The 12,071-nt window shown below is 43.0% G+C and overlaps 2 protein-coding genes across 3 annotated transcripts in view; one reads left to right on the top strand and one right to left on the bottom strand.

Moving 5' to 3' along the window:
• The window catches only part of NECAB3 (N-terminal EF-hand calcium binding protein 3), a 92,757-nt gene that overhangs the window by 27,796 nt on the left and 52,890 nt on the right, over nucleotides 1-12,071 (bottom strand). Inside the window, exons 4-5 of the mRNA XM_081196592.1 lie at nucleotides 10,699-10,724; nucleotides 10,095-10,192 (exon numbers count right to left, since the gene is read on the bottom strand). Of these exons, the coding sequence (XP_081052718.1) occupies nucleotides 10,095-10,192; nucleotides 10,699-10,724 (124 nt within the window). The remainder of the gene's footprint in view (nucleotides 1-10,094; nucleotides 10,193-10,698; nucleotides 10,725-12,071) is intronic.
• On the top strand, nucleotides 410-3,913 carry ACTL10 (actin like 10). Of its 2 annotated transcripts, none has more exons than XM_081196563.1 (2): nucleotides 410-566; nucleotides 2,465-3,913. In XM_081196563.1, the coding sequence occupies exon 2, from the start codon at nucleotides 2,555-2,557 to the stop codon at nucleotides 3,671-3,673; it is 1,119 nt and encodes a 372-aa protein (XP_081052689.1). In that variant the 5' UTR covers nucleotides 410-566; nucleotides 2,465-2,554; the 3' UTR covers nucleotides 3,674-3,913. The 2 variants fall into 2 exon arrangements, with proteins under 2 accessions (XP_081052689.1, XP_081052690.1); XM_081196564.1 differs by having other exon boundaries at nucleotides 442-540.

Here is a 12,071-nt window from a genome sequence, read left to right as displayed (position 1 = left end):
GGATTTATTGGCTTTATACTTATTTCTAATCATCTGGAGTTTTTGTTTATTTTAATGGTCTGAGAGGTCATGATGATGTTTCAGAAATGAAGCTAAGCAGATTTGGCTCTGGATGAGAGACCACCTGGAAACTTCGCAAACATTGCACTGAGCTTTGTGAAGAAAAGGAGGGGTACAATCCAAATGAATAAACATAGCCAATGCTACTTGGATTTGACACCAACGCAGAGCCCACTCCCTTCAAAAGCTTTTCAATGGGGCGATGTTGCCTGGGCATAATGGGAGCTGGGGCTCAGCAACGCCTGGAGGGCCACAAGTCACCCACTGCTGCATTGCAACTGCATTGCCATGGAACTGCACATAACAGAACCCAATGAAGTCACAAGAGAAAAAAATCCATGTTAGGAAGAGAAACCACAGCAGGTTCTAAGAATTCTCATCAAAGCTGGACATTTCCCTTCTTTGGCCATCTCATTCAGGACCTCCCCGTTGTCGTGCCAAAGTTTTCTAATATCCAGAGGCTCCTCAGATGAGTTAAAGGTAAACAGGAGGAGACATATGACAAGGTATGAAATCGATTCAACCAACCAACAATGGTCAATGTCAGGAAGGGTTATTATTGATTGTCCACTATGGCACTACATGAAGACATTCTAGTTTATTTTATCTGCATTATTTTGGTAAATGGATGGTGTTTTATGTACTGTATGTTCCCTGCCATGAGATCTTAGGATAAAGGGCAAGTTACAGCTATTTTAAATAAATAAAACTCCCAAGAGGGACACGGGTGGTGCTGTGGGTTAAACCACAGAGCCTAGGACTTGCCGATCAGAAGGTCGGTGGTTCGAATCCCCGCGATGGGGTGAGGTCCCGTTGCTCGGTCCCTGCTCCTGCCAACCTAGCAGTCATGCTGGCCACATGACCCAGAAGCTGTACACCAGCTCCCTAGGCCAATAAAGCGAGATGAGCGCCGCAACCCCAGAGTCGGCCACGACTGGACCAAATGGTCAGGAGTGCCTTTACCTTTACCTAAAACTCCCAAGAAGCAAGGAAGCTGGTTTTATGGGATGCAAGGGGCTCCAGCTCCCCAAATATTTTTGGGGCAGGGGGCTGCACCCCCCAATATTGAGGGGGTCATCACCCCTGACACCCCCTGCACCCCAGTCTCTGCCCAGCAACCCAGGAACCCAGGAGCTAGGTGGGGGCTGGGACAAGCAAGGGCAATCTTTGCCTTCGCTCGCCCCAGCCTCCGCCTGACAGCCCAGCAGCCAGGCATAGGCTGGGCCTAGCAAGCACAAAGATTGCCCACATGCTGGGCAACGTCACATGACCACACCCTCTCAATGTGTGGGGCAAGTTGGCGCCCCTGCCAAGAAGGCACCCACTTTCCATGCAAAACCCATGGAGATGCACCATAAGTGCAACCAAGAAAAGTGCTGGTACCTACTATCTGAGTGGGAATATCAGGATGTGAGACCTGTGGGAAGCATGAAATGCACACTGGGCAACTACAAGCTGCACACATGTGTCTGCTATGCCTTTTTGTAGGGCTGTTCATTCACAAAAAATGTTTCTTATCCTGTACATTCTAGCACTTTCCCCCCCATCACCTTTCTAACAGCCATAACGTCCAAAAAACAAAAAAACCCCAAAAAAGTGCAGTGGAAAACATGGGATAATAGCCACTGGTTGCTAGTGACATTTAACCTCCAAACAAACATATCAGGATGAATGTTCAGTGAACAGGCAACAGGCTTTATCTCAGTGTCTTATAATAACAATGTCTTTACTTCCACAACACTTTCCTATGTAAGCACACTTGGGGATCTGTAATAAACCATGAATTCTGAAGTAGACACGATACCATGTCCTTTGGAATGCATCCCATGTTAAGCTAAGCCATGGTTAACATAAACCAAGGTTTATAAACCAGCTGCAAACCTTGGTTAATACATAAACCAAAGTTAAGCTGAGGTGCAGGTATGGACAATCAGGCTTAACTGTGCTTAAGTTAAATCAGGGTTTATAAACCATGGCTTAGTGTCACATGCAAACCAGGTTGTGTTTCTACTACTGAGTGCACATACAAGCACTATGTAAGTCCTTAACATCTGTTCCGTCTTGTCTATGCAGTATTAAGGGTTCAGGGTGCTAACAAAAACAGCAATACACCAGTAGCGGTCACGATGGTCATGTCACTTGTTATTTATTTTGAGTCCATGAAGAAACACAAAACCTTGGTGTATTGCAGCACCATGTTTTATCTGATCGCTATGGACTGCAGTGCTCCAACCAAAAGGGATCCCAAAGGGACTTACTCCTGTAAGCAACAATTGTGTTGTGAGATTGCTCAGATATCCTGACTTTGATGCTCAACAGGAATCCTACTTTCACTTCAGCAGTCGACTACCAAGGGAATTCACAGCCTCATTCCTTCTTTACTTATGCTTTGGTTTTTTGGCAGGGTGACAAGAGCTTTTATCCCTCTCCAATTCTGCCAACATAATTCCACTTCCACAAAGTCAGAAGAGGGCATGAGGAAAGGTGCAACACTATGGGGAAAGTTGCGATTGTGGTAGACAATGGCAGTGCCTTCAGTCGATCAGGCTTTGCAGGAGAGGAAAAGCCAAGGATTTCCATGAAGACAACATACTTGCCTCCCACCGATCCGGGGATGGCTCAGGATAAACATCTATCTATTTCCTGTAGTGTCCATGCCAAAGGCAGCTCCAGAAGATCCCCAGACCATCCAGTTAGGCATGGCATCATAGTGGACTGGGAGGCTATGGAGAATCTGTGGAGCCATCTCTTCTACTGTGGATTGAGAGTGCCTGTTGAGGACCATCCTATGCTGATGAGTGACTCTCCCTCCTGCCCTACTACAAACAGAGAGAAGATGGCAGAGGTGTTTTTTGAGAGCTTTGGTGTCCCAGCTTTACATGTGGCCAACACAGGATTCCTCTCCCTCTGTGCCTGTGGTAGAGTCACTGGACTGAGCGTGGAGGCTGGGGCAGGGGTTTCTCATGTCACTCCGATCTATTCTGGGCAAACCTGGATGGAAGGCACCTACCGACTAGACGTGGCTGGGAGGGCTCTCTGCAAGCACATGCATGACCTGCTGCTAGACAGTTCCAATGACCCACAGCTTCTTGGGTCCTTGGATAAAAAGATGGTGGCCCGGCTTACAAAACAGTACTGCTATGTGTCCATGGACTATGAAAGGGATCTTCAAGGCAAGGCTTGCCAGGACCCTGTGAGCGTTCAGATCCCTGATGGGCACTTGTTAAAGTTAGACAAAGAACGTATTTGCTGCCCAGAGCCACTCTTCAGGCCACATCTGTTGAGCCAGAACTCCCCGGGACTTCATATCTTGGCTTTCCAAAGTTTGCAGAAGTTTCCAGCTGAGTTTCAAGGAGAGCTCATGCATAATGTTATATTATCAGGAGGCTCCTCATTGTTTCCTGGCTTTCCAGAGAGGATGTGCAAGGAACTGCATGCCTTGCTTCATGGCAGGGGGCACCCCATAAAAATCCTGGCTTCCCCAGCAAGAGGCAAGGCAGCATGGCTTGGGGGCTCTTTGGTGGCCTCACTCAGCTCTTTCAGTGGCTTTTGGATGAACAAAGAAGACTATCAAGAACATGGGGCAGCTTATGTGCATGAGAAATTCAAGTAGGCAAAGAAAATGCTTCAACTAAGATAAGGCAAAAGCATAATGGGGAAGAGAGAAAACAGTGGCTTTCCAAATGCAATTGTATTTTGTATCCAACCAAAATTTGGTGCTTTGTGTCATATTGATTTCTGCTCTCAGCTCTTTCTCCTTGAAATCAATGGGAGTTAAATAAATGGAGGTCTGATTGTGCACCTAAACTCTCTATGGAAACAGGTTTTTCTTTAGCAAATGGAAATGGAATTACGAGAAGAGAAAAATGCACGGATACCCATCATTTCTACACTCAAATGGAGATAAAAGGAATTATTATTCATTCCAACATGACCAACTTTACAAATTATACATTCTACTTATCTGGTCATTCATACCTGTTGCCAATTTTCTAAGAGAAATGAAGAAATGAAAGCAAAACAAAATCAAACAGTGAACCATTAACTCAAATGCAACATAAATGTAGTGCTCCTCTGCAATAGCAGAGAAAATCAAAAGTATTTATATTATTATATTATATTATATTATATTATATTATATTATATTATATTATATTATATTATTATAATATTAATTATATTATCTCCTTATATATGTAACTACTAGATTTATATTTGTATGAAGATTGCATTGCAGAATCATGGTCTTTCCCATCAGCTGCAAGAAAGAGGTCTCTTTAAAAATAAGGTATCTGTCTGTGTCACAAGATGTCCTAACTTGATAGCTGAGGACCAAACATAACTGCAAGGCACCTAGAGACAGTCTGCTGTGTTAGGTAACTAACAAAATAAATAAATAAATAAATAAAAATTATACTTGGTGTGATTAGCATTTGTTATTATTTATTCATTACCTGCCCTTCACCCTAAGGTTGGAACATTAAAACACAATATCAAAAAACACTTTAAACCAACTTAGAATCACAGAAATAAAGTGGGACCTAAATATATATATACCTCAAGTGTCAAAAGCAAGGGCAAGGAGGTGTGTCTTCCTTCAGCATTCTTCAGAAATTATTTAATGAATGTGATATTTTGCACACAAAATTCTGCTTGCAGAAGATAGCTTCCTTTTCCTATTTCAAAAAGTATCATGTCATTTACATCTGGGTCCCAGAGTCACCTCAATTGTCTTCTTCCAAAGCTCAGCCATCAGGGCCCACTGGGAACTGACCATGGTCCTGATTTGCCTTGCTCGCCCAATTGCTACCATTTCCCCAGCAGGCCCCAAGCCCAGGATGACTGGCTGTCATCTATTTTATATGTGAATGGGTTGGGCAACTGAAAAGAAGCAGGCTTCTGTGCCCATTCCATCTAGTTTGGTCCTATTACACTTCAGCTTTTCTACCTTATTAGTCTACAGTCATTTCTGTCTCTCAGCCCCACTTCTATTTTCAAGTCTATCCAAAACGTCTGTCGTCATAAAGTCAGATTAGAGATAGGCCCACTTTGTGCACATATGCCTTAATCAAGTCAGAGAAGTGGGCATCCCATTCAAATACCAGGCTCCCTGCTTAGATGTGACCTTTGGGCCATGCCTTTTACTATAGGGGATTTGAATCACAGGAAACAGCAGAAATCTATCATGCTCCCCTCCTGCTGAGCACTTTGAATTATCTCTCCAATACATTTGTGTCCAAAATGGAATCCAGTGATACTACTTGTATTATTGAGTTTGAATGCTTTCAGTTCCTACGGAAAAGAACTGTAATCATGAGAGCAGAGACAAAGGATTGTTAAATGCTGAAGACCTCAAAGAGAAGACACTAAGAGCCATTTTCATGTGTGAATTTTCCCCCCTCCTGCCATGGAGATTTAGTTGTACATGGCTTCAGGGCCTTCTATGTGGTAGCGCCCCTCCCCCTCCGATTGTGGATGCTTCTCCTCATGGGATTGCGTCTCTTCCCCGTACTGGCATATTTTCACCGACAGCTAAATGCAACATTCATTTGTTCAAGTCTTTGGGAAGGGTGATTGGCACAGAATAATTTATGTCTACTTGCTGGATTGGGCAAAAATTCAATAAACAGGCAAGTAGTTTGGGGCCAAATGGAAATTCAGATCTCCCAATAACTTTTTGAAAGTTAAAAAGCGGACATGGGGGTGGGCAGATGAGATTTGAGTCCTGATGCTTTGGGGTCTAATCCTTTTCCTTGCACCATTTCCCCCAATCAAAACACCCACAGGAGAAGAAAAAGGACAAACAAGTTCCTCATATCTTTTCTTTCCCATCTCCAGCAAGGTTATTAGCTCCATGTCATTTTGACCAGAGAAATGGCTGTCTCCCAGTTTAGACACTCTGTTAGGTGTTTTGAGCAACCTTCCAAAAAAAGAAAAAAAGAAAAAAAAGTTACTGGGAGATCCAGTCATGGCTCACATCAAGTTAGGCCTTCCGTTTCCCCCTATCAAAGCTTGTCTGGATGGTATTGCTCCAAATCAGTCTTTGCCAACCAGGTGGCTAGCAGGGACTCATGGGAGTTGTAGTCCAAAACATCTAGAAGCCACCAGGTTGTTCTAAATCCTGGGAACATGGTAATAAATATAACCTCCTGCTTAGCAATCAATGCTGTCTCAGCACTGTATTACATAATGGATTGCTGGAAGACAAGCAGCCCCATGTAAATCAATAAAGAACTGTTAGGTCTTAGCATTGTTTTGTTCAACCTTCCCTGAGAGGTGTGGAAGTTCAGAGTAGCCTTGATGGTTCTCCAAACAAGGCAGCATATCTTCAGGGTTCTTCTGACATCACTTGAGCAGCATGAGATGCAACTTACCCTACGGCTCAACTCCCCTCTAGCTAAATGTGACGTACCCTTCTACAGCCCCGCTATAGTGAATAATCCATAAGTGGCCACATCAATATGTGAAGAAACTTGAACAATGTAAATACCTGAGAGAGAAATTGAAAGGGAAATGGGATGGACAGAGCCAGACCAATAGTCCATCTAGCTCTGTATTGTTTACACAGCCTGGCAGTGGCTCTCTGGGATTTCAGGCTGTGATGCTTTCCCAGCTGTACCTAGTGACACCAGGGACTGAACCTGGGACTTTCTGGGTGCAAGGCAGGTGCTCACCCACTGTGCTAGAGCCCTTCCTTGAATGCACACGATATCGAATAAGGTTTGGATTAACTCCCTTTTGACAAATAGAAGGGAACTCAGGTAAAATCCATCTGAGATGCATCACTTTAGAGGACTCTAGGACCACCTGAAGAAGGACGCCTGCGTGACAGCCTAATATAATGCCTCCCCATTTGGGACCTTTAGCAGCATACATTATTGATCTGCTGTTGCATTGTTCAGCCCCTGCCATTTTCTCTCCAGGATGGAATCCTTCCAGGATCCAAATGTCTCTCCTTCCTTCTCCATCAGCACTGGGAGCTTTTCACATTGAGCAACCTTTGCAACCATACAGCCTGGCATAATGAGATGCGTTTTCTCCTCTTCCTCTGCCTACTGAGACTCCTGCTGAGGCAAGCAGAAGCTGATGCTACCTTAGCCTATTAATACTTTCCCAGATAAAGCACCTCCATACTGGGAGGGCTGCACCTGTTGAATTTTTGCCCGTCATCCTGCTGTTAAACAACCTCTTCTAGAAGAAAAGTCAGCAGCCCTATTTTGAATCTTTCATTTAATTGGCAACCTTCTGGTCTAAACATTTGGGCTTTTTTATAGCAACTAAGGAACTTTCTTTTAATTTTCTGAAATGATTTAATTTTTTTTGACACCCATCTCCTTAAAGAGTGCTTAGCCAAGCACATATATTGATGTCGCTCATACGTTAACTGAAGGAAGATCATGGAAGGAAATTTTGCAGCCTCTTTTCTCCAAAAAGTCTCTCCGGAGGGTCAACTTTGCCAGTTCTCTTCCTGTAATCCCTCCCTCCGTCCCAGACTTTTAACAGGCAAAAATTTAGCAGGTAAAGCGTTGTTCTAGAATAGGGATGAGGTGATATGAAAAGTCCAATGAACTGAACTTCTGCATTGCAAACAATAGTGCAGAAGCCCTGTGAGGAAAAGAACAGTTGGCAACACTTCTGCCCTTCACAAAGAACACAGTCCTCAGTTAAATCCACCGTAGTTTTAGGAAATATTTCAGGTCTACTTAAAACCTCATTTTCACCCAGGAAAAAAAGAAATAGCAAAAATCATTTGCTGTTTCAGGCTCTGTTGACATTACTGGCTTGAAACACAGTTATTTTGTTCATTATCTCAATTCAGAGCAAAGCTGGTTTGGGGGAAAAAAATGCATCAATGCACATTATTTCAGGGCAGATATGGATTGTGGCTCATGTCTTGTGTACACTTCTTGGTAAACCCATGATGACAGCACACTGGATGCAGAGTCAACAGGTGTGTGCACACCCAATCACAGTCTTTTTCTTTTCTTTTTTTTACAGCTAACATAATGCTTGAGGGTAAGGAGTGCCATATGAATCTTCTCCAACCATTATATATTGACCTTGAAAGACCCAGAAATATTTTCACATGCATGCATAGGCACAGGCGCACCTGACATTTCACCTGAAAGGCCAAGTCTCTGCGATTTCCTCTCATCCTAAATGAGAGAAAGCATTTAGGCACAAAAATGAAATTGTTTTGCACATTTAAGGGGGGGGGACAAAACTATTCCCAGGAAGTTTTCTCGTTCATTATTCTCTAAGATTTTCTCTCACACATCGGGTTTAACATGGAGGGCACTCAACTGCAAACATAAAACACTGGCAGAAGGTTTTAAGAGGGTTCACAGTGTTAGGTTTTGCTAAGACTTTCTGCCTTTTAGCTACAGAAATGGAGCTTGCAAAAAGAAGCTCAGTGATTAATTCTCTGCTAGGAGCATATTCAGTTAAATAGATGCCCATCTTGCACTCACAGATTATCCCTGAAAAACAGATTCTCATCTCAAACAGATTTTTTTTATCCTTATGGAATTAATGACTTTGTTTTCACCAAATCAGTTTGGATTTGTGGAGTCTGACTACAGCCATTTCCTAGGAGGCAACAACTTCTGAATTCATTGCTGAGAACAATCAAAATTGTTATTCATAATAATATCAACCACTGGGGAAAAATTAGTAATACTATCATATAAATAATGAGATGTCACAAACAAGTGAACCCAGTTACAATGCTTCCAGGGTACGTGAAACATAGGATGAGAAAAGATTGGATGTCTTGGTGTCACAGATGTTGACAATGTTGCAATTGGGTCTCAGAGTAGACCTAATGAAATTAATGAACAACTAGCTTAGGTCCACTAATTTCAGTAGGTTTACTGTGACGAAAACTAAGTTTGATACAACCCAACAATAGCTAAAGAAGGCATGAAATATAGTGGTGATGAAGAAAATAAGACGATTCAATAGAACTGGGCACCATTTATTCTGTACTGGAATCAATATAAAACTAATGAAATAACTAGTGTGGACACATTAAGTATGATATACTGTTGTGAATTGATTTAAGCAAATGTAAATGTAAATACATTTACAAATAATAATAAACAACAGACATAATATGTCATCTTAATTAGCTAGAAAATAGGATCGAATCAGAGTTTCAAAATGATTGACAACAACATCAGTGTCTGAACTTTCCTAACATTATCAGCACCTGAAAAGGGAACTTGGACCCCTGGAGGTTCCACAAACAATGCCCTTTAGAGATGTTGCACTCATACCTTTTTTGAGAACATTCCTAGTTCTGCTGGAAATGACAGAACCCAAACTGACCTGTTCCTCCACTGAGCTCACCCCCCCCATGCTGCAAAGCAAAATTGGGAGTGGGAGCGGGTGGGAGACAGGAATGATGGAGGAACAGAGCAGGAGAAGGTATGACTGCACCTGTTCTCCTACAGTGCATTTCTATATACATCTCCTCAAATGCGTCCTACTTTATTCAGTGGAATTTATGCCTAGTAAGTGTGGTTAGGATTGCAGCTACAGATGCAGAACTTTTAAAGGTGTATAAAAAACATTCGGGTTGTAAACTGGCAACTCTATTCACAAACTCACTATCAAGCCTAGAAAGTTTTTCTACTGGATATGAGGCAAAGTGACTCACAAGTCCTCAGACATTAGAGGCACTGGAAAGAACAGTGACCCAAGTGGACTGTCTCTAAAGGCCTTATTCCAGTTTGGAGAAAAATAAAATGAATTCATTATATCTATATTTTTGTTTATGAAATAAAAACTTCAGCTTTTCTCTTGAGAACCATGAGAACCATACACACAGGAATACAATTGCACTATGTGCCTCATTGACTGGATGCCTAATTATTGCCTACTTATTTATCCTGGGATATTCACACATGAACTAATGTTCCATTATAAAGAGTTGGATGCAAAGAGTGATTGAGGGCTAATTAAAGCTGTCAGTGTCAAAACATATATTACTGGCTCCATTCATGCCCATATCAGAATGAATGCACACCTACCAGTTTGGTTTTATCCATGGCTGACAGGACAGCAGTGTTGAGTTGCTCCAAGGCAGACAGGACATGCCTGTATTCTCCAAGGTAGTCCGAGAAATACTCTGCAGTAGGAGAAACAGCTTGTGAAGATTTCAAAATGGCATGCCAGTTTTGTCCCACACCTGCTTTTTAAAGAAATGTTGCCTCTACTAATATTTACATCTGTGTTGTCATCGCTGGGGGGAGTGGCCAGTAGTATCATAGAGTACATGGGAACACAGGAAGCTGCCTTCTACTGAGTCAGACTTATTGTTCCATCTAGCTCAGTATTGTCTACACGGACTGGCAGCAGCTTCCCACACATTCAGGCAGGCTCTCTCTCAGGTATATCTGGAGATGATGTGGATTGAACCCGGGTCCCTCATCAGCTCCCCCAAAGTATCTCTTCTCTACCCTGAAGTACGGAGTATTGTATCACCAGAAAACCTCTTTTTTGTCTAGTGCCCCATCTTGGGGGGGGGGAATAAACTTCAACAGAGGAGCAAAAGCCACATGCTTTGTGGGCACTTACTGAATAACATGCCTAGAAGTACATTTTTCATAGCAAAGAAGTAAATGGCCTACTTACCGCAGAACTTCTCCGTCTCTAAATTGCTGCAAGAGACCGAGAGAAAAAAAAGAAACTCAGATGAGATGATGGGTCTAAACCTTAGATGAGAAACAGGTGCTGGAATCGGATGAAAGAGGAAGCATATTTTCAGACAGCACTCTAAGCGAAGCCATGTCTCAGCTCACAACAGAGCAGCAGAGGAGGACCAAAGAGGCCACACTCTCCTCTCTGGCAGCTTGCACATTCAGACATTTGCACTAAGCAGGTCGTGGACTGCAATAGGACGGGGTAAAAATGGACGAAGTGGGGAAAAGCCACCCACCACCCACTTTGGTCACACAGCAATCCAGCAAGGCTTAGGACATTGTGTAACTCCTTCAAAGGAATCTCCACCACCTTTACCACAACAGGACCGCTTTGTAAAGGGTAAGACTTCCAGCGCTCTCATATGCCAATGCAACGTGACCGATCTTTTCTCTCCCATCTGAGCTACATTTTACATTTTTCACAGCGCAGCTTTCAACCTTCTGTCTCAGTAATGACATTGTGCCACCTTTTCTTTTTAATGAAAATAGATGCCTCACTTAAGCCAGCTTTTTTTTTTAAGGAAAAGGGCAGAAAGGTACATTATGGAGGAATTTTATTGCACAGCCAGTGGCATAATAGTAATAACAATAATGATAAAAACCACTCCATGCAGCCCTTATGCGATATATACTGAAAAGACACTGAGCACAGATGAAGGATGCAATTCTGAGCACTTCCACCTGGGAAGAAAGGCCACTGGACCTCCGGAATGAATTAAGTACTTAATCCAAGATACCACTGTAAGTGCTCATTAAATAGCATAGCCTCCAAAATTCCTCAGATGCAAATAGGGACTATTTTATTTTATTTTATTTTATTAGTTGGTAGATTTAAAAAACAACAACGCACCAATAAATAAATTATAGAAAGTGGCAAGAATAGATGTGGATGCATGAAGCATTAAAAAAAATAAATATCAAGACTCCCTGCGCTCTGCTCTGCTCTGCTCTCCCTTTCCTCCTACCCAGGGCAGCCCTGTCCTCTACCTGCCCCTCAGTGTCACATGGGTCTAGGCCTTGGCTGCAACAGCCTCTCCCCCACCTCACCTGCTCTCCAGCAGCTGCTCTGAGCTGCCCAAGAGAGGGAGGGGGGCTTGCAATGGTGGTCATGGAGAGACCGTGGAGAGGCAACGGTATACTCCCTCGCAGCAGCTGCAGCAGCCACGGCTGCCGTCACTGAGGGCAAGTGCTGGCTCATCCTCCTTCGCAAGCTGGTGGTGGCAGCACTGATGAAGGAAATAGGGACATTCCAGGATCAAATCTCCCTGCAAACAAATCAGAATGAGTGCAAGGATTTCTGCCTGC

The sequence above is a fragment of the Podarcis bocagei genome (assembly GCF_964188305.1).
Source record: "Podarcis bocagei genome assembly, chromosome: 5".
NCBI lineage: Eukaryota > Metazoa > Chordata > Lepidosauria > Squamata > Lacertidae > Podarcis > Podarcis bocagei.
The sequence above is the reverse complement of the archived record's forward strand: the minus strand, read 5'-3'. Positions and strand labels throughout refer to the sequence as shown.

Coding starts and splice junctions, on each gene's coding strand:
- ACTL10 (XM_081196563.1), top strand. CDS start 2,555: ATGGGGAAAGTTGCGATTGTGGTAGACAATGGCAGTGCCTTCAGTCGA.